The sequence below is a fragment of the Lissotriton vulgaris genome, chromosome 2_1 (assembly GCF_964263255.1).
Source record: "Lissotriton vulgaris chromosome 2_1, aLisVul1.2, whole genome shotgun sequence".
Classification (NCBI taxonomy): Eukaryota; Metazoa; Chordata; class Amphibia; order Caudata; family Salamandridae; genus Lissotriton; species Lissotriton vulgaris.
This window is the reverse complement of record NC_141687.1, coordinates 332897137-332920301: the sequence shown is the minus strand read 5'-3', so window position 1 is coordinate 332920301 and position 23165 is coordinate 332897137. Positions and strand designations below refer to the sequence as shown.

The window sequence follows — 23165 nt, the reverse complement described above, 5'->3', positions numbered from 1 at the left end:
CTTCCTCTATTTCTGTCTCACTCTCTCCTGTCCCTTCACTGTTTTGACCTCTCCACTCTTCCTCAGTTTCCGTCTCACTCTCTCCTGCCCCTTCACTGTCTTGGCCTCTCCACTCTTCCTCTATTTCTGTCTCACTCTCTCCTGCCCCTTCACTGTCTTGGCCTCTCCACTCTTCCTCTGTTTCCGGTTCACTCTCTCCTGCCCCTTCACTTTCTTGGCTTCTCCACTCTTCCTCAGTTTCCGTTTCACTCTCTCCTGCCCCTTCACTGTCTTGGCCTCTCCACTCTTCCTCTATTTCTGTCTCACTCTCTCCTGCTCCTTCACTGTCTTGGCCTCTCCACTCTTCCTCAGTTTACGTCTCACTCTCTCCTGCCGCTTCACTCTCTTGGCCTCTCCACTTTTCCTCTATTTCTGTCTCACTCTCTCCTGCCCCTTCACTGTCTTGGCCTCTCCACTCTTCCTCTATTTCCGTCTCACTCTCTCCTGCCCCTTCACTGTCTTGGCCTCTCCACTCTTCCTCAGTTTCCGCCTCACTCTCTCCTGTCCCTTCACTGTCTTGGCCTCTCCACTCTTCCTCTATTTCCGTTTCACTCTCTCCTGCCCCTTCACTGTCTTGGCCTCTCCACTCTTCCTCTATTTCTGTCTCACTCTCTCTGTTTCACTCTCTCCTGTCCCTTCACTGTCTTGGCCTCTCCACTCTTCCTGTCTCCTGCCCCTTCACTGTCTTGGCCTCTCCACTCTTCCTCTATTTCTGTCTCACTCTCTCCTGCCCCTTCACTGTCTTGGCCTCTCCACTCTTTCTCTGTTTCCGTTTCACTCTCTCCTAACCCTTCAATGTCTTGGCCTCTCCACTGTTCCTCAGTTTCCGCCTCACTCTCTCCTGCCCCTTCACTGTCTTGGCCTCTCCACTCTTCCTCCGTTTCTGCCTCACTCTCTTCTGCCCCTTCACTGTCTTGGCCTCTCCACTCTTCCTCTATTTCTGTCTTACTCTCTCCTGCCCCTTCACTGTCTTGGCCTCTCCACTCTTCCTCCGTTTCCATCTCACTCTCTCCTGCCCCTTCACTGTCTTGGCCTCTCCACTCTTCCTCTATTTCTGTCTCACTCTTTCCTACCCCTTCAAAGTCTTGGCCTCTCTACTCTTCCTCAGTTTCCGTCTCACTCTCTCCTGCCCATTCACTACCTTGGCCTCTCCACTCTTCCTCTGTTTCTGACTTACTCTCTCCTGCCCCTTCACTGTCTTGGCCTCTCCACTCTTCTTCTGTTTTCGTTTCACTCTCTCCTGCCCCTTCACTGACTTGGCTTCTCCACTCTTCCTATGTTTCAGTTTCACTCTCTCCTGCCCCTTCACTGTCTTTACCTCTCCACTCTTCCTCAGTTTCCGTTTCACTCTCTCCTGCCCCTTCACTGTCTTGGCCTCTCCACTCTTCCTCTATTTCTGTTTCACTCTCTCCGTTTCATTCTCTCCTGCCCCTTCACTGTATTGGCCTCTCCACTCTTCCTCTATTTCTGTCTCACTCTCTCCTGTCCCTTCACTGTCTTGGCCTCTCCACTCTTCCTCAGTTTCCGTCTCACTCTCTCTTGCCCCTTCACTGTCTTGACCTCTCCACTCTTCCTCTATTTCTGTCTCACTCTCTCCATTTCACCCTCTCCTGCCCCTTCACTGTTTTCGCCTCTCCACTCTTCCTCTATTTCTGTCTCACTCTCTCCTGCCCCTTCACTGTCTTGGCATCTCCAGTCTTCCTCAGTTTCCGCCTCACTCTCTCCTGGCCCTTCACTGTCTTGGCCTCTCCACTCTTCCTCCCTTTCCGCCTCACTCTCTTCTGCCCCTTCACTGTCTTGGCCTCTCCACTCTTCCTCTATTTCTGTCTTACTTTCTCCTGCCCCTTCACTGTCATGGCCTCTCCACTCTTCCTCAGTTTCCGTCTTACTCTCTCCTGCCCCATCACTGTCTTGGCCTCTCCACTCTTCCTCTATTTCTGTCTCACTCTCTCCTGTCCCTTCACTGTTTTGACCTCTCCACTCTTCCTCAGTTTCCGTCTCACTCTCTCCTGCCCCTTCACTGTCTTGGCCTCTCCACTCTTCCTCTATTTCTGTCTCACTCTCTCCTGCCCCTTCACTGTCTTGGCCTCTCCACTCTTCCTCTGTTTCCGGTTCACTCTCTCCTGCCCCTTCACTTTCTTGGCTTCTCCACTCTTCCTCAGTTTCCGTTTCACTCTCTCCTGCCCCTTCACTGTCTTGGCCTCTCCACTCTTCCTCTATTTCTGTCTCACTCTCTCCTGCTCCTTCACTGTCTTGGCCTCTCCACTCTTCCTCAGTTTACGTCTCACTCTCTCCTGCCGCTTCACTCTCTTGGCCTCTCCACTTTTCCTCTATTTCTGTCTCACTCTCTCCTGCCCCTTCACTGTCTTGGCCTCTCCACTCTTCCTCTATTTCCGTCTCACTCTCTCCTGCCCCTTCACTGTCTTGGCCTCTCCACTCTTCCTCAGTTTCCGCCTCACTCTCTCCTGTCCCTTCACTGTCTTGGCCTCTGCACTCTTCCTCTATTTCCGTTTCACTCTCTCCTGCCCCTTCACTGTCTTGGCCTCTCCACTCTTCCTCTATTTCTGTCTCACTCTCTCTGTTTCACTCTCTCCTGTCCCTTCACTGTCTTGGCCTCTCCACTCTTCCTGTCTCCTGCCCCTTCACTGTCTTGGCCTCTCCTCTCTTCCTCTATTTCTGTCTCACTCTCTCCTGCCCCTTCACTGTCTTGGCCTCTCCACTCTTTCTCTGTTTCCGTTTCACTCTCTCCTGACCCTTCAATGTCTTGGCCTCTCCACTGTTCCTCAGTTTCCGCCTCACTCTCTCCTGCCCCTTCACTGTCTTGGCCTCTCCACTCTTCCTCCGTTTCTGCCTCACTCTCTTCTGCCCCTTCACTGTCTTGGCCTCTCCACTCTTCCTCTATTTCTGTCTTACTCTCTCCTGCCCCTTCACTGTCTTGGCCTCTCCACTCTTCCTCCGTTTCCATCTCACTCTCTCCTGCCCCTTCACTGTCTTGGCCTCTCCATTCTTCCTCTATTTCTGTCTCACTCTTTCCTACCCCTTCACTGTCTTGGCCTCTCTACTCTTCCTCAGTTTCCGTCTCACTCTCTCCTGCCCATTCACTACCTTGGCCTCTCCACTCTTCCTCTGTTTCTGACTTACTCTCTCCTGCCCCTTCACTGTCTTGGCCTCTCCACTCTTCTTCTGTTTTCGTTTCACTCTCTCCTGCCCCTTCACTGACTTGGCTTCTCCACTCTTCCTATGTTTCAGTTTCACTCTCTCCTGCCCCTTCACTGTCTTTACCTCTCCACTCTTCCTCAGTTTCCGTTTCACTCTCTCCTGCCCCTTCACTGTCTTGGCCTCTCCACTCTTCCTCTATTTCTGTTTCACTCTCTCCGTTTCATTCTCTCCTGCCCCTTCACTGTATTGGCCTCTCCACTCTTCCTCTATTTCTGTCTCACTCTTTCCTGCCCCTTCACTGTCTTGGCCTCTCCACTGTTCCTCTATTTCTGTCTCACTCTCTCCTGCCCCTTCACTCTCTTGGCCTCTCCACTGTTCCTCTATTTCCTTCTCACTATCTCCTGCCCCTTCACTGTCTTGGCCTCTCCACTCTTCCTCTATTTCTGTCTCACTCTCGCCGTTTCACTCTCTCCTGCCCCTTCACTGTGTTGGCCTCTCCACTCTTCCTCTATTTCTGTCTCACTCTCTCTGTTTCACTCTCTCCTGCCCTTTCACTGTCTTGGCCTCTCCACTCTTCCTCTATTTCTGTCTCACTCTCTCCTGCCCCTTCACTGTCTTGGCATCCCCACTCTTCCTCTATTTCTGTCTCACTCTCTCCTGCCCCTTCACTGTCTTGGCCTCTCCACTCTTCCTCTATTTCTGTCTCACTCTCTCTGTTTCACTCTCTCCTGCCCTTTCACTGTCTTGGCCTCTCCACTCTTCCTCTATTTCTGTCTCACTCTCTCCTGCCCCTTCACTGTCTTGGCATCCCCACTCTTCCTCTATTTCCGTCTCACTCTGTCCTGCCCCTTCACTGTCTTGGCCTCTCCACTCTTCCTCAGTTTCCGCCTCACTCTCACCTGCCCCTTCACTGTCTTGGCCTCTCCACTCTTCCTCAGTTTCCGCCTCACTCTCTCCTGCCCCTTCACTGTCTTGGCCTCTCCACTATTCCTCAGTTTCCGCTTCACTCTCTCCTGCCCCTTCACTGTCTTGGCCTCTCCACTCTTCCTCTATTTCTGTCTCACTCTCTCCTGCCTCTTCACTGTCTTGGCCTCTCCACGCTTCCTCAGTTTCCGTCTCACTCTCTTCCCTTGTTTTTTTTTTGTTTACGTTGGGTTCTGTGTTAATTAACCCGTTAACCGCGATGGTAATTCCACCGCGGTGCGGGCGTTTTCGTGCGCGGGTGGGGCGCCGTCGGCCGATGACCGACGGCAGCCCTGGGGAGGTAGTGCTGCCGTCGGCCAATGGCCGACAGCAGCTGGGAAAGGGTTAATGTTCATGTTTTGTTTACTCTGCTTCCCATTACAGCCAGTGGTCACACAGCCTTTCGTACAAATAATATAAATTATAATATAGTAGGCAGAGATGCCCAGCAGCATCGTCAGACTTGTTTTCTTTAAGTTGTCCCCATAATTTAAGTCTAAGGCTTGCAAATTAAAATAAAAACATAGATAAGAACGGAAAGACACGCCCCTCTCACGTCCCGCTGGTTATAAAAGGAAGTGACACATAGGTTGAAAGCCTACAGCACGTGTTGTGCAGCAGCCTGCAGAGAGATCTTATCGGCTCTATAACCGTCTCCACCACAAATGGACCCCAAACACTGTCGATCGCACAAAGTGGCCATATGTTAAAGTGATGCTGACACTCTAGTCTAATAGATGTTTTCCACTTTGAATTCTCACAACTCTGCCCAGAAGAGAAACGTTTTCCTTTCAAACTGATTTGCCCGATGTTGTTCTATTCACTTTAATCCTGAATGTGAATTCCTGCTTGCATACAATAATATTGTATTTGCTCACACAAACGAAATGGATGTGTTCCTAAAAAGCAGGGTATACATACATGAAATAAATGCACATTTGAATCGTTCATTAAGGATAAAACCATATTTGCTAATTAATTTGATAAGTGTCTGTGTCAACCAGGGAGGCCTTGAGGACAAATAGCTGGGCTTTCAGAAACTTGATCCAAAACACGACTTGCTCATGATATGAATGTCTTTTTTTTATGAGTGCTTAAGTTCATCGTGTTTTGTGGCTTGGAGATAACACACGCACAAATCTAGTCAGGCGCAAATGCTATTTCAAAGTGTTTGTATATTGAAGTCAAGTCGTTTTCCATCAACAAGCACATTTTCAATGTCACTTCACATTGTGACATGAATGGCAACGAACAGCTGTGTTAAGAGATATATTGTTTGCATTAAGAGATATATTGTGTGCAACTACTGATTACAGAATATGCAGCCCTTCATGTGTGCGGTCTGTGTGCAGACACACATTTATAGCATATCTAGTTTTAAAAGCCACCATATTTTTCGTATTTTACACTGGCCCAGGGCCGTAGCTAGAGCTTGTGGCGCCCGGGGCTATCCCTCAGATTGCCGCCCCGGGGGGGGGGGGGCTCTAGGGGGGGTAGTGCTGGGGAAAAAAAAGGATGGCGAGCACTTGAAAGAGATTCGAGAGACACGTAGTATCGCCGCTAATAGTTCTTCTTCATACAGTTATTTTCCTAAAAAGTGCGTTAGCTTTTTTTGGGGATGTTTAGCACACTTTCTTGTGAATATACCCCAGTTGTACACACTGCTACAGCAAAACTGTTTTTAGACTCACCTACCTTTCCCTCATAGAGCTCAGTGTGCTGTCACTAATAAACTCATCCTTTCAGAATAAAAATCTGTTGGAGACTATCTACACACACTTGGTGGGCCTGGCTCACATACTTGAGAGGAATCCAACAGCCCACACCCTCAATTCAAGATTGAAATCGCCCACCTACTCATATCTGGTATACATTAGGTGACGACTTCCAGAAGATACATTTTCCCATAAGTTACTGAATCAGGCTCTATTCACTATTCTGTGCTTATGTCTGAATCTGCCAACTTCTGTCCCCTTCTACCGCAGTGCTTTGCTTGGCCTTCCTCTGCCCTTCTTCTACTGTCTCCTATCACAGCTATCCTTTCCACACCTCTATCCATGCCATAACACCCTGTTCATTGGTATTGACCCCAGCTTTTCCTTTACTTAAGTAACAAACCTACTCAATATTTTGTTTCCCAAGTTCTGCCTGGATCTAATTCACATGACTTACTTGTGCTTAATACAGTTATATGTTGCTAACCTCTTGCACTAGATGGGATCATCATCTAACACCCACTCAGTCCTATTGAACATTTCTGGCGTCCTAACCCACCTCACTTGTGGTGGAACTTTTTTTCTGTGGTTCTTCTATACTTTATTAGAAGTTTTTAACTTCTATTCAAAGTTAAAAATGCCCAATTACTTTTTAAAAAAAAAATTAAACAATTCTATAGATATGACCATAACACCTCTTGATCAGATGTGACACAACTTATATTGACATTCTTCCGTCCTTGGTACAGTAAATCTACCTAACTTGGGCACCAGGCTTGGAGGAAATTATATCGCTTGAACTTGAACTGCTGTCTACTGTATCATAATAAGGGGTTTGTGTTGCTGATTTCTGATTCTGTACCAGTAAATTAGGATTCCATATTCAGCCCCTATGTTCATGTTCTGGAATTAACCAGGCATTATCCAGCAATAAATACCAGCAGATTTACCATAACAAAAGTTAATGCCCATATCAGTATTTAAAGGTCAACTCGTAATGTGGACCTAAGTGTGACGCTCTAACTATAACTTGGACCCCATGTGTTTGTCAGTTTACTTTTCCACAAAGTTTTCCAGTTCCTCCTAGCACGTGGGCCAATTGACTACACAATGACCAACATTTATTTTCTACTCTAAACCAGTTGCAACAATTATGACATCTGCAGCATTAGGTTCTTAAAAGGCTCTTGTCCTGATGACTTTTTTCTCATCTGACCTCATTATGGTGATCCAACCCACATCTACTACTTCGCTAATCGCTGTCAATGTAAAGACATCATCTAACCCTTGATCCTCTCAGAGGCCCTTTTTGTGAGTGGCACACACATGCACGCACGCACACACACACCGTTTGTTTGGAGATCGCAATTATAGGTGTTGGGATGGTGTTGCGCCCGGTTGTCACGATAAAATTTGCACCCTCACTAAATTCCAGGAATTGTGGATTTCGCTTCCACATGTTTAAGGTTATCTCACCAAACAGGGGTCACTGGCAATAAGGGCCCAAGTCTGCAAAAAGAAATATAAATATAAAACTACCAAATCGCTATCCAAATGCTTTTGGCAGACCACCCACTATCACTGTAGAAAACTAGTCTCTGGAAATAATCCCCATGTACTCAAAACAGCAAAAAAAAAATAGCCTCATACCTTCAAATAATAAATACTATTTACAACAAGCATTTTCAATGCAATAGGTCTCCCTTCACTGAAAGTTTGAGTTATTGGCGTTGCATTATTATTTGCAGTGCCAATACCTCAAACTTCCACCAATGCGAGACCTATTGCATTGGAAATGCTTGTTGAACTTGTTTCGCTTTCACCATCACACTCATTAGCTTACAAATTTCAGCAAAAGTGCTGTTAGCTAAATGCCAGGACTGACAGGGGGTGTTACACAACCCATAGGGGCACTTGTCAGCTATGTGCCAATACAAAAATGTTTGCTATCACATGGATGACTTCCGTTTCCTTTGTTCACAAACAGGCGCGTTTCATAGGGACTAATGTACTTCCAAAAAAGCTGGATGCGATTCTATGTGAAATGTGCTTGTTCTATGCTAGAACACGTACTCACTCACCTGGTTATCAAAGTCAAGTGAATAATTTGTTTGCCATGTTCAGATATGTTAGCCTAAGTGCCCTAACGTGTTTGCTTGACTTTTTGAAGCATTACCTATTTATTTAGGCTGACCTTTCACTATGGCAATCCCCCGATCGCCACTATAAAATAACAGTACCTACAGATAAAGGGATGAACGGACTACTTTCTTGTCAGGGACTGACACCAGTATTAAATGCCAATTTTGTTCCAATTGGGAATCAACATGTATTGATCTAGGATTTTATCACCAGGCTTCTGGACCAGGAAATATAAACTGCAAACTGTGATTTGGCCACTTATTTCATACACCTCTGCGTCTGTTACCATAAGAGTTCAAAGTGAAGCCTGGAAATAAACTGACCGAACGCCACACATGCACATTTAAGCGATTAGGAAGCTGTTCCATATTAACTCCACACACACATTGCACAATCAGATTACTATACTGACGCGCCCGGTACAGTTTAAAGTATTGTTATCAAAAGCACAAACAACATACAGTTAATATAAAAGCACGACGGAACTTGCCTCATTGCCTCCCCATTACTTCTTCCACTTTTCTGCCTCGCTCCGCTCTAGGTCTGTTGAGGTGTAGGTCACTGGATGCATTCATGCACGTCACCACGTGCGTTGGTGCGCACATTGCGTTAAGAACACAACAGTTTACTAGTCTGCCATAGGCGGGCTCTGCTGCATGATAAATGTTTGCAGGGCCGTCATTGGTAGCGCTTTCGCGCGCTACCAGATTGACGGCCCGGGACCCAAACATGAAGGTGCACTTTTGAAATAAGGTGCTGGTGGTGCGTTCAATGCAGTAGCATTAACACACTTAATAAGGCTTAATTATACTGCGCAACGCACTTTGGCTGCCAATGAGAATTACTCTCGTGTTCATTCTGATACTGCTGAGGTGCCGCCTGGCCACCCCCAAAATAGTGCCGCCTGGGGCGGACCGCCCCCCCTGGCCCCAGTCCCCCCACCCCGCCCCCCCTAGCTACGCGGGTGCACTGGCCGTGAGCTGCTCTTTAAGCAGGAGCTTCCCATGCCACTGACACTGTCCCCAGCCCTTACAGTGTATCTGAAATGGCAACATGTAATTTTTACTTTTACTAGAAGGCACCACAGTTTTCACCTTTTACAGTGGCAGTTGCACGTCAAGCAGGCTTTGCTATTCCGCTAATACTGCCCCAGCCCTTCCAGACTTTCCAACTCACAATCCACCTACACATAATACCAGTACACTCAAAATCACATAATTACAAACCATATAATGCCACTGCACACTATGTCACATAATTCCACTACACACATCCACTCCACACCACACATTTACCAGTCACACAATTCCACAACTAACAATTCCAACCCAACCTACATAATTCCACACTACATAAATGTACAGGGACACCACCACATCACTCGGGGACACCACCACATCACTCGGGGACACCACCACATCACTCGGGGACACCACCACATCACTCAGGGACACCACCACATCACTCAGGGGCACCACCACATCACTCAGGGGCACCACCACATCACTTAGGGGCACCACTCTGGGGCACCACCAGATCATTCGGGGACACCACCACATCATTCGGGGACACCACCACATCACTCGGGGACACCACCACATCACTCGGGAACACCACCACATCACTCGGGAACACCACCACATCAGTCGGGGACACCACCACATCAGTCTGGGACACCACCACATCAGTCGGGGACACCACCACATCAGTCGGGGACACCACCACATCACTCCAGGACACCACCACATCACTCTAATACACCACCACATCACTCTGGGACACCACCACATCACTCTGGGACACCACCACATCACTCTGGGACACCACCACATCACTCAGCCCAACCACATCATCATTCAGCTCCACAACAGCACTGTCCTTGCTTGCTACCAACAACCATTGCCATAGCCAATAGGACGCAATAGGAAAGTGTAAGCTATTGGCTTTGTGAATAACGATGCTATTAATTTATATATTTTCAAAGCCAACACATATTAAAAAAAATGTATCATTTACAATACCAATAGCTCTCTTTCCTAATGCGAGACCTATTGCATTGCAAATGCTTGTTGCATGTGCGATTGGCAATCTGGACTGTCACAGCATCCCGGAAGTACTCCTGGAATTTTTAGAGAATTAATTTAAAAGTTGAAAATGTAATCCAAACATAAAAGTAAACTTTGGAGTCTAAATATACTTTTTTCCCTTTTCAATAGAATTGAACTGTAGAGAAATAAGGATTCAATGTACAAAGGCATGTTGCAGTCGCAAACCCTGTGACTTGCCAAAATTTAGAGCCTGCATTTGCAAAAAAAATTACAATATATCAAACCCCTTTTTAAATTGGAAAAGACTTTCAGACTCGCAAAAGGCCTTTGTTTTGTACTCTTTCCAAATCACCAAAAGGAGGGTGCGCATAAGTCTTCTTTGTTAGTTGCAAGTAATGCATCACTGATTTTATGACCCTGGTTGCGGTCACATACATGTTGTCTTTTACCAGTCCCTGCTTGGGGTACTATCTAAATTGCAAACAGGAAAGATATCCCTATAAGAAGGCTTCCCTTTGGTAATTGTGACTGCCAGCACGGCGGAAAAGTGGTTTAAAGGCCACAGCATAGTCCACACCAAAGTCATTATTATTGTGATTTCATTTATTTATTTATTTTCTTTTAAACGACACCTATCCCTTTAAGAGACAAGGGCTTCTTTTAAAAAAAGAATTAATTATCTGTCAGGAATACAAATGCAGGACTGGAGGTCAACTGTCCGACGCAGGTCTCTACTTTTGCTTTTGATAGGAGAGGTGCAGAATGCCACATGTGTACTTAATATTCTTTGGGTAAAGAATTTGTCACCTCCTGTGAATTCCTATTTTACGATACGACTGATATTAGTTGCACCACCAATGAAGTCTGGCCAGAATCCAGGTGTTGTTCAAAAAACACAAATGCTTTTTGGCTTGACCTTTTCGTACATCGGACCCTTTGTTTGACAAAACAAATTATTAGGGTTACAGGACTTTACAGATTTCCCCAGATAATTAAAAGTGACAAATGTCCTGGTTTTTGGGAGAAGAGCGGGTAGCGAGCACATTAGACGTAATTGTTTTTACTTTCGCTTTAAAGACACTCTTTCTCAGTGGCGGCTGGCATATACCGAGGGTGAAGAGTGCGGGGGACACAACAAAAAATAATAAAATAAACATACTTTCCTTTCTTTGCAGTGCAACGTCCTCCTCCCTCTGGCGTCTTCTGGAATCCCCGAAAGCAGGAATCTGCACTACCCAATCCTGGCCCTGCTTTCACAGCATGAAAGCAGTGCCAGGATTGGATAGAGCGACCTCTCAGTGCTCTTAAGAGCATTGTAGACCTTTACTTTCTCTAACCCAGTTATCTAAGACAACTAGATTAGAGGATTTTAAAATGCGCATGACTGGCTGGCGAGTCCAAGACGGCTGGTCAAGGAGACATGCACATTTTAAAGCGCATAACACTCTACTGCTGCCATTCGGCAGCGCTGGCCCCGCCCCGTCCTGACACTTAGTTCAGGACGGGTAGCTCAAAAATAAAACGGTAATAACTTTATTCCGGTTTTATTTTTCATCTCTGGGGCTTGTGGGGCGATGCTCCTCTGCTCAGGTGGAGGAGCCGCCCTGCTCCTGCTGTGCTACAGTATCATTGGAGCAACACTGCAGGATGTAAAGAAGGGCACGTCAGAATCTGAGAAGACCCTCAGTTGACACCCAAGCTTGTGAGCGGTCCTCTTGTGTTTATCACAACATCTGGGAATGACGGAGAGAGATTTTAAATTAAAACACTGAATTATTTTCTTTTAGATTGTGGGATGTAGGCTCAACTTTAATGCTAACTCATGTTGAAAAAGAGGCCCTGAATATTTTATTTTTGGTTGCATAGTACAGCAAAGGCAAATATATATTTTATGGATCCTTGTGCATCTCTCCATGTTATATGTTGTAGACACATCTGTACTCTTATCAAGTCTTGGTTTTATAATTTACTTTTGGCACTTTCAGCTCTGTTTTTACCTTTATAGGTGCAAGACTACAAGTACAAGAGTGCCAAAAGGCTCAGTGTTCCACTTATAAGGCAACTTGTGACCTCTGAAATCTCTTTTGTTAGCTACCTAAAGCTTAACAAAATGGTGCATGCTCTAAAAAAATGTATTTCCCTTGTTAACATATAGTCTGTCTCAAACGCTGTGAAATATACCCTTGTTAGTTCTTCTTAGGCAGTAAGTGAATTCATTATAGTTGGCGTGACCTGGCGTCCTGGATTTGCTGGGGTTGGCCTTTTTTTCTTGTAAAGTTTCACTGCAAGTTTCATCACATGTCCTGGTTTTTGGAGAAGGTATATGATACAAAGGGAGGAAAGTTTGCATGTATTTTGGTTATTATTAGTCCTTATTAGAAAGCAATTTCGTTATCACAGATAATGCTGCATTTAAAAGTTACATTTAATTCCCTGAAAAACGTATAGTCTGTCTTCCCTATCTTGGCTTGGTTGTCAATTATTTTTCTGTGCCCTTGAGTCGGTGCAAAATTAACTTTTAATAGTGTATCTATTTTTAAATCAGGAGGACTGGTTCCTTTTCCCTCGCTTATTTTTTTTTTCTTGAGGCATAATTATCGTGTGGGTGTTGCAGTTTGAGACCAGGCTGCTGCTCCGTCAGAATGTTTAACGCAAGGCTCCCCCATCCACTGTAAGAAGGACTCTGAACACAAGTTCCACGTGGATGACGTCACTGCCCGGGGGCTGAGCTCAGGAAGTGACGCCACACGCGAGCAGCCGAAGCTGCCATGCATTGACCACGTGAGGGGAGGGAGAGAAGGAGCGAGATATAGAGAGACGCTTGAAAGGAGAGAGCAGTGGAGAGAGAAGCGCGAAGGGAGAGGGAGCGACATGGACCAGAATAGTGCGGGGCCAGAGCCCCCTCAACTTAGCACATCGCTTGCAGGGCATATGGTGGGCTGTGGCGACGCTCGCCACCCAAAGCCGTCTCCCGAGCTGCGTTTGTGGGAATGCCTGGATTGCTTTTTTCCTCTCATGCTCTGTAGCTCCCAGCAACCTCTAACGAAATGTTCAGTGCGTGGTGAATGCAGCCGGTGATCTGTGGGGAGTCGTGCCGAGAGCTGGGGCTCGACGCCGGGCCCTCTCGGCCTCACACTCATTCCTTTTCTCTCTTCATTCATCCTTGCCGTTCTCTTCCCCTCAGCTGTCTCTTTCTCCCCGTGCCTCTCCCTTAACACCTTTCTCTCACTTCTGCACCGGCTTCTTTTCTATCCTCTATCTCATACTCTGATTCTTTTCCCTAGGAGTCTTCTTTTCTCCTTAGCCTTCTTTCTTATCCCACTTCGACCCCTTTCACCTGCACTCATCTACCCCCTTACTCTCCTAATTTTTCTCTTTTTCTCTACACATTTCTTTCACACTGTCCCCTTATTTTCTTCGCTGGTCTTCAACACTTGTCTGGCCACTCTCTTTCCTCTGCATCTTTCCTCACCCACTTTCCTTCTTTTCTTGCCCTCCTGCCCCCCCTCCCAGTCTCTCTGAAATCTTTTCCTGTACCTGCGCTTGGCACCTTTGCCCCAGAGAAGCACCATGTCTGCCCGCCAGCGGCGCCCGGCGCCTGCCTCCCGTCCCTCCTTGTCTGCGTTCATCGAAGGCGCTCATGGACCTCTCTTGTTCCTCGTCGCAGATTTCAACTACGGCCCCGAGGGTTACGACGCAGATGGGCCCGAGGAGCAGAAGCTGGCGCAGGAAGGCTCGGAGACCATGCCCTATATCGACGAGTCGCCCACCATGTCGCCGCAGCTCAGCGCCCGCAGCCAGGACAGCGGCGACGGGGGAGTGTCGCCCACCCCATCAGAGGTCCTGCTACCTGGGGTAAGTGCGCATCTTCTTAAAAGCTGGAAGAGTAACCCCACTTCCATAATAGGAAATACATGTACATGTGTGTTCGTGCCTGTGCTAAATATACATTGTATCTGAGTCATTTGGCTTTTGAAACTATTTACTCAGATGAACCCCTTGGTTTCCAAAAGCTCGGAGAATCGAATTCATACATTCTATTTGTGAACATTGCTAGCTCTGCCTAGCAACGGCGGAATGACCCAGAGGGTGCTGTTTTTCCCCTGAGATAAAAAAAGCCTTACTTTTCCCTCCTACAGTTATGCCCCCATCGCAAATTAAATAGATTGCCATCCTTCTTGACAATTGCATAGTCGCAACTGTGCCAAAAGCGTCGTTTTATCATCAACTTGCCACTATTTTCTCCACATGGCCTGCAGTCGCTCGGATGGCAAAACACATTTTTTTTTCAGTGATAACAGAATTGGTAGAAAATCCTGCACATTTCCGACTTGTTGAGCTTCTTGCATGATGTTAGTAGGTTATTTTTTATGCAGGATTTAAGAGGATGCTGGCGCTATGTGGGTAGGTACTGCTGCTAAAGGCTAGTATGATTTCTGATAAACTGGCAAGAAGTTTGGATTCACCTCATCCCAATCACAAATTGGTTTTAATCCTAGGTCTCAGCTGGCATGATCCCTCTGTAGACATGGACAATGTTCTTGTGCTTGGTAAAAAAAATATGTGTGGGTCTATTTTGGAGAGGTGTTTCCGGACCAGTAAAAGTTCTGTGAAGCTGTTTGAAGGGGTTTTCTGTCTCAGTAAATTGCAGAAATAGGCAGTACTCACTCATTCGAGCTCTTTTCTACCAGTTGAAAGAGCAGGGCCTTAAGTCGGAGGGGTTCTTGGTCTAGAGTAGTAGACAATGCGTTAGAGTGAACAGCTGCTGGAAGAGGCTTGGCTTGCCATGCAGTCCAGTCTGTTAGTCAGCAGTAAGAAGAGAGCGTGGCCGCTAGACTCCTGTAGTAGCCCTTTACAAGGACCTTGCTGCATAAGTGGCTCAATTTTGTAACAGGAAATGACAGAGTGTAGTGCAGATTTTACATTAATTATTGCATTACTGATGATGTGCATCTCTGTCGGTCATATATTGCTGGGAGCTGTCATTAAAATGCTAAATATACTAAATGGATTTGGATGTTATTAAAAAACATCTGCTTTGTTAGAGTGAATAAACGATAAACTGGTTTAAAATGATTTACTAAATATATTTGCAATGGAATGTAGGCATCCGGCATTGTCCCGTGCTGTTTTCTCCACAAAAATCCTCAGTAATTGCTCACTGACTGTCCTAGTAAGTTCCTTGGTGAAACAAAACACAGCTGAGTTGGTTGTTCTGCTCACACATATTTATGGATCATTTAGAAACTTGACTTATGCATAGAATCAATTGAATGATTTCAAGGTGCATTCATTCCATCTGCTTGGTCTTTGTTCTTTATGTTCTTGGTTCTTGGTAGTGTTGGGCACCAGACGGCGAGGACAGGATAATTTCAAGGTTTTATTGAAAGATGAGGACAAGGATGGATTTAATGTGAATGGTCAAGAAGACTGTTGCAAACGTTGGAGGAGTTCTGTGGAAATGATTCTCTCCATGCTAATGTGTTCTAAGATCAGCAGGTTGCAGGAGATATTTAGAGGGATAATTATCAATACATTCATAAACTTTGTTGCAGAGTAAATGAAAATACTTTTGCCGTGGATGCTGTGTACAGAAGGAAGAAGTAGCTGGGGCAACTGGAAATATTTCAGGATCTGAACTCAAGGGTGTATCCTTCCATCGGGCATGACATAGCTTTAGATGTTAGCCAAAGCTGGTGTCCTAACCAAAAAGACTGAAAAGAGTATGTAGAGATACTTTGCACCGTTTATTAGCCTCTTCATGGTAACTGACAATCTGATAGGCCATTCATCGAATAAGGTCTCCTAGAGAGAGTAACACAATTTGTTTAGGTCTAGCTCTGGCTTCTCCAGTGAGTAGCTCATGAACAGCTGATACCTCTTCAAGTACCTATTTGTAGCTGTCCTGTGTGCAACCCAGACTACGCATTTGGAAACTTTTGCTTGGTTGAATGAATATATGTATATCAAAATGTAAAATTTTGTATTTAAGACAGACATTTGTGCATTTTCAGAACGCATCAGGTGATGATTGGAGAAAAGTAGATACATTTCCAAAATATATTAAAAGCTGATATTTGAGTGATAAATCTTTTAGCATTGATGAGACATATTGCTGATATTATTGACTTGGTGCTATGAGCATTGTGGCTGTGAAGGATTACAACCAGAGGAATTCCACATTGGCAAAGACTTTTTAGCATTACTGCTGACAACTATGCCTGATGAACTCAGGTGATCAATGTTCATAATCGTGCGATTGTGGCCACGTACGGAATTTTGTCTGATTAGGTCACTGTTATAGCACTAATTAATGGCTTGGGATGATTTTCATTGAACATAAGTAGTTATTATTGCAAAACGAAGGTTGGAGACCCCTGGTCTAGTTTTAGCTGTCTTCCAGAGATCATCCATTGAACAAAAACGTATATAAAGAGACAGACTTTGTTTGAGTCCCTTTGCACCCCCAATAACGAGCTGAAGCATCAGAGTGCACAGCAGGGACCACAGCTGCCATCTCGACAGAGCCAATGGCTGTAAGCACCGCTGCCACCACAGTTTGCACCATTGCAGCCTCAGTAGGAGCACACACATTGACAATTTCCAACAGTGGGAACAACTGAAACTTTTACCACAAATGGGAACTTGGCGGCAGCAGCAGTTACAACAGGGAGCATTATGGCAACCACAATTGCCTCCATGACATAGACAACATTGACCACAGAGAAACCTCAGCAAAGAACACAGCACACACCACACCTGTGACAACAGCAGAAACAACTGCTTTTACCAGAACAGAGACCGCAGCAGCATCTTTTTCCATAATAGCAGGGACCATAGCAGCAACCATATCTGCCTCCACAACAGGGACCACAGTAATAACCGCAACCTTAGTAGTAACAACTACAACGTCAGTAGCAGCAACAGCCACCATAACTACAGCAACTATATCTGCTGTAACAGCAGGGACTACAGCTAATAACATGGCAGGGCCAACTCCAACAAAAACTGCTAACAAAGCAACAGCAGCAGTGACCACAGTTGTGCCCACAGCAGGGACAGTGATAATAACAACAGCTACCACAACGGCAACAATGGCTGCTACAACTGTAAGCATAGCAGGCACCCCAGTAGCACACAAAAGCTGTAATGACAGCTAAGGCCAGTGACAATAGCTGCCGCCACTACAGGGAAAACCGGAACCATAAGCCATAGCAATGATTACAGCTATCAATTGTCACCACAGCAGGAACTACAGCAAAGAGCATAGATACAACCTAGTAAGGATCACAGCTTCTATTGGCACAGCCATCACTGTAGCAGCAGCAAACAACTACACTCGTTGCAAGTGTAGCGGTGAGGCAGAGCTGAAATACCAGCAAGGACCATAGTCACAACCATAGCTGCCCCCATGAAAGGGATAACTGCAGCAACCACAGACGGTCAACGGTTAACACCACATCTGGCACCACATTATTGAAACAACAGTCACAACATTAGAGATTGGGCTAGAAGAATCACTGGGTCTGAGCACGTATGTGGGCGGACATTACTTCTCCATCCATTAGCCCTTTTAGTACTCTGAAAATAAGCTCCGTCCTTCAAGACTGTTGGGTATAACCTGCTGCCATAGAGTACTTGAACGTTGATTTCAAATATCTTTGCCATAACTGTTTACAATGGGTACCACTCTGATCATCCTTTTGCACTGATAAAGCTCATTACACCTCAGTGTGTAAATATCACTGTAAAATCCGTTCCTAATATTCTTCATTTTGGCATCTACAGGAATGCATTTCTTCTGGCATGGTCCGCTACGCTTTTGTTTTTTATATTGAGTGTCTTAAAAGGGTTAAATGAGAGTTGCGGTGTGTGGGGTTCTGCCTCGCATTGACCCTTTACTTTTGATTGGATAATATTCTACCATCACCTCCCTATCTTGCCTTCATCACATATCCTGCATACCACCATCTTCAAGAAGTGCTCCGACTGCCTCAATCAATTTCATGTGGCAGACTCATTTTGGACCTACTTCATCTGCTGAGGGATTTCATCAGCAGCAACAATTTAGAACTGCAGGCTGTTAACAACTTCGTTTTGGGATTCAGGCAGTTTTATATGATTAAAAGTGGCTCATACCTACAGGCAGATAAGCCCATTGATCTGGATGCAAGGGTTGCAACCCCTGTTCCTCCAACACTTGTTTACTGATCGTACTCGTTTTGGCTCTCTGACTTCACACAGATTCGCATGGGAGCAGGTCATAGTGACACTGGCCAAATCACTCACAAAGGTCGATTAAGTTCCTGACAGTTGCATTCTGGCAGTGGTTAAAGCTTAGCTTTCTCCTGTGACATCATATCATGCAATCTTTCCGGTTCCACTCATATTTCACACATGAGGGATTCCTCTAGTGGAAAAGATGAGCATTGGCTAATAAAAATCTCAACACTGGCACTAATACTAGGGCTTTCCTCTTTCCATCCACATTCAAGTAAACACCACACATGCTAGAAGTTTGAGAAGCAAAAGTATCGCTCTTCCTTTGCAGTGATGAGTTTGTCAGACAATAACTCTGCTTTCAGCAATTTCTCCAGAAACAGTTGTTGATAAAATAATATATTACCTATCCTTCTTATGATACCAATTTCTCTGCAGATGGAGTGACCTTTCTAATTAGTTAATGGGTCTCATGGGAGGTTCTTCAGCACGCCTGTGAGGTGATAGCAAACACCCTATTTAGTGCTTTTGCTTTGACTTGGGTTCCTCTTCAAATCCATGGCAGGAATAATTTAAACATATACTTTGGCCAACAGCTTCCTCACTGACATACATCCTGTTAATATGGTATATGATGTTTACAATTTTTCACCAAACTAATATGGGCTGTCCCCAGTCTTATTTGAGGGATGATTTCAGATTGTTTTCCCTAAATTGTGCTAAAGCTTCTAGAAGGAAAACCTGGTCAACCCAATCCCGTAGAATAAAAAAAAACGGCAACACTCCAAGCCTTTTGTGTTTAAGAGAGTACTTAGCCTTTTTTGTGGTTAAACGTTGTGTTTGTAAAGTGAGCGTAGCACTTGTTTGTGACTAGTAAAGCAAGGTTTTTTAAGTGTGTGAAAAGCAGGATTTAGTCAATTTAAATTTGGGCCCTACCTATAGGGGTGACAGGACCTGCAAAGTGCATATTGGACCAGTCTGTATCCAAGGGGATTGTGTGCTCAGAAGCAGCTCCCCTGCAAACCAGTTTCTGCTTTACTAATTAATTTTTGTATTTATTTTAGGAGTTTTATATAGCGCTCGCTGGAACCGAGCGTATCCGAGCATTACACAGCATGTACAATTATGTGCAAATAGTACAAATAGTATGGTAGAACATGAGGGTTCAAGCTGGGTTTAGATCGGGCAAAGGGGTGTGTAAGGTGCCGATCAAACAAGACGAACATCCAAAAGGTTTCCTTGTTCAAACAGGACGGTTGTCCAAGAAGTTTACTTGATCCGAGTCGGTGTCAACAGTCACAAAATTATGGTAAGATGGAGAGCCGGCTAAGGTAATTCCTTGGCTCTTATCGGTTCGCTCGAGAGTGGTCGAGGAAGAGGACTTTGAGCAGGTTCTTGAATTTTGGAAACAAGGGGGTCATCTGATGTGGGGGCAGAGGAGTTCCAGATTTTTGGGGCGTTTCCAGCAAATGATTTGGCTGCTGTTTTTTGCTTACGAGTTTTCAGCGGGATGAGTAGCAGATTGTTGGAGCTCCTGAGGTTCCTGGACTGGCCGGCCCTTTTGAGTTTGGCGGACAAGTATTCTGGTTTGCCTGTGTGCAGGGCTTTGCGCGTGAGGCAGGCTGTTCTGAAGCTGGCTTGCAATTTAATTGGGAGCCATTTAAGTTCCCTGAATACAGGAGAGATTTGTTTGAATTTCCTAGTTCCGGTGACCATTCTGGGCTTAGGGTTTGAGTTCTGATTGGTTGATAGGGCTAGGGTATGATTGGTTCCTTGGGCTAGGGTTTCTATTGGACCTAGGGCTTATTGTTTGAGTCTTGATTGGCTGATAGTGCTAGTGTTCTCACTGGTTCCTTACGCAAGGGGTTCTATTGGACCTGGGGCTCTGGGTTTGTGTTTTTATTGATTGTGGATACTAGGATTGTGATTGGTTAGTAGGGCCAGGGCTACCTTGGTTCTAGGGTTTAGGGCCAGGGTTCCCATTAGCCAAAGGTGTCACCTGATCACTAGGGCTAGTTAACCTTTGGGCATCTCAGCTAATGGTGGATATGAGAAAGGCAGCTGCCTTTTTGGGCCTGTTCAGGCCTGGTTGGGCCCAGCACCAGAGATGCTGTGCTTTTTTCCATTTACCAGCAACTACCTTTAGCCATCCACTTCCGCAAACGTGATAACACAGTCTCAGCCGACACGCACTACTCATTTACAACAAAAACCTCTATTCACATTTCAGTGTCTCAACAACCACTACTAAATCCCACAAACCACATCTGTACACTCTTCTATCCCTAATGTCACACCATGGTACCCTCACTCTATACTCTGTTCTATACTACTATCAAATCCACACATCACCAGCACAACACAAACCTAAATTATTCATAATCTTAATCCCTTCATACACACACTCTATTCATACAAAGCACCAGCTCCTAACAGACTCCTTTCTATCATCGCCAACTCTATACTCTGCGCTCTCTCATATCATCGACCAACAGCACCCTTCTCCTCTTTTTACCAAAAACACATACCCAAACTCCCCCACACATATTACCTCTACCCGCTATCAAATCTAATGCAAACACTCAACCCCTGTCCATCTCCTCTCACACACCAAATACTGTCTTCTAATGGACATCACCACCCCATGCCATTCGACTTCCACTTACCAACAGTACTTTTACACCCAAATCTTTTACAGAAATTCACATCAATTTCTCATCTCACTATTAAACAAAACATAACACACACCAGCACATCAAAATCTCACACACAATTTCATGCGACATTTTGTCACAGGATGGAAACAAACACCCACTACCACCCTCATGACTACACAAATAATACAAATCCTAAACCAACTTCACTCACAAATTCTGTCTTCACCAACACCTACCACAAACACCGCAACACAACAACATTCATTCACCCGCATCTCATCCTTTGTACAATTTAAAGTCTTAAACATGATCCACCACCCCTAACCCATACATCTTTCACCATAAACGGATGCAAGCAAAATAAATAACATACCACTCTTCACAACTCCACATTTCCATGTCTATCATACCAGACAACTCTACAAAAACAAGACAGCCCACCAACTCACTTTCAGCCATCGTTTTTGCCACCAGACAAAATGCCTTCTAAGCTCATTGAATGAGGATTACGATATAGATAAACACTATTGCTATCCTGACACAGTTAATACAAACACCTAAAATACACTTGATACAAGTTCGAAAAATACTACTCACTGTTCTAGAGAACAAAGTCATTTCACCACCAAATCACAATCTCTAGTCTGTCAACTAATATATGCTCGATCACGCTCTAAAAACAAGCACCACATCAACGGCCTACTCACTGACACACAACCTGACTTACTCTTCATAACTGAATCATGGTAGAGAGAAGACGTTTCTCCAGTATTGTATGAATCTGTTCTTCCAGGCTATAAAACTGGCACACAAAATTGCATAGGTAAAACAGGAGATAGTTTAGCTGTTATATCCAAAGAAACAATAAACTTACCAAAGTTGACAACATTTCCATACACAGTTGTGTGGGCCCTCATCACTAGATGCAACAAACACCAACTTCCTCCTGTAACTTCTTCCTTCTTTACAGGCACGACCTAGCAATGCAATATTCCCAGACACCTTTCTAGACACTGTTTCAAACCTTATGACACCACACTCCAACTTATGCATCCTGGTGACCCGAATTTATGGCTAGACAAATTCAATATGCCCCATCTAAGGACTATCATTACTGGCCTAGACCCACTGAGACTACAACAGATCATTCTCAAACCCACACACATCGCTGGACACATTCTACATGTCATTTTTGCAAATCCAGAACCAGTCACCTTTCAATGGATTACTCAAGTCACATGGTCTGACCACCATCTGGTAACTTTCCAACATAAAATATGACGAATCAGCACACCTAAGGACACCTTACATGCAACCACATATCAACCGTGGAACAAACTCATTGTTAAATACTTTGAAACTTAACTAACATCCAACAGACCTAGACACAATAAATCCAGTTCTAAAACTACACGAGTGCCTCCAGGATGCTTTTGATATCCTAATGCTACTAAGAACAACGAAACAGGCCAAAAGAAAACATGCGCCTTAGATGAACGCAGAACAAAAAAAGATATAACCACAAATTGCAAAGCTGAAGCGCACCTGGCTCAAAACAAATAAAAATCAATACAAACTTAACCTACACAAACTTAACAGAATATGCAAGTCAACAATCAAAAAAGCAAAAAAGTGCATTATTCACATAGAATTCAAAATACTAAATGTGAAAATATTTTTTTTTATAAAATTCTCACTGAATTTCCTACACCTAAATGCCCAGAATAAACTCATCCTGTTTCTCGGGAATTTACTGACAAACTGGCAAATCATTGCACAACCAAAGCAGACATTTTTAATTCTTTATTAAAACAAAGGAAAGCCACCAGTACCAACCAATTTCCAACAATCCCCTCAAAGAGTAGGCTAATCCAGCATCTGCATTCCTTTAAACAGCTATCAGAAGCTGAATTTATGGATCTGATTAAAACAAGCAGGCTGACCTGTTGCCCTTCTGACCCTCATTGACCACAAATCTTCGAGCATTCTTTTAACTACCTGTGCTGCCACACCAGTCAGATCAATCATCAATAACTCTTTAACTACAGAAGTCTTTCCAGAAGATTAAAAAAATATATACATACGCCCACTAGTAAAGGAAACAAACCTGGAACTGCATGACCCAGATAACTATTGACCAATTTCAAATGGACCTATCCTGGGGTAACTTATAGAAAGCGCAGCATTCACCCAGATGTCACAGTTCAATAATGAGAACTCCA

The 23165-nt window shown here is 44.8% G+C and overlaps 1 protein-coding gene across 3 annotated transcripts in view; it reads left to right on the top strand.

The window, feature by feature from the left end:
• Positions 1-23165, top strand: part of ABR (ABR activator of RhoGEF and GTPase) — a 1286060-nt gene that overhangs the window by 506809 nt on the left and 756086 nt on the right. For all 3 annotated transcript variants that reach the window (XM_086955070.1, XM_086955071.1, XM_086955072.1), the window contains exon 2: positions 13734-13921. In XM_086955070.1, the coding sequence (XP_086811196.1) occupies positions 13734-13921 (188 nt within the window). The remainder of the gene's footprint in view (positions 1-13733; positions 13922-23165) is intronic.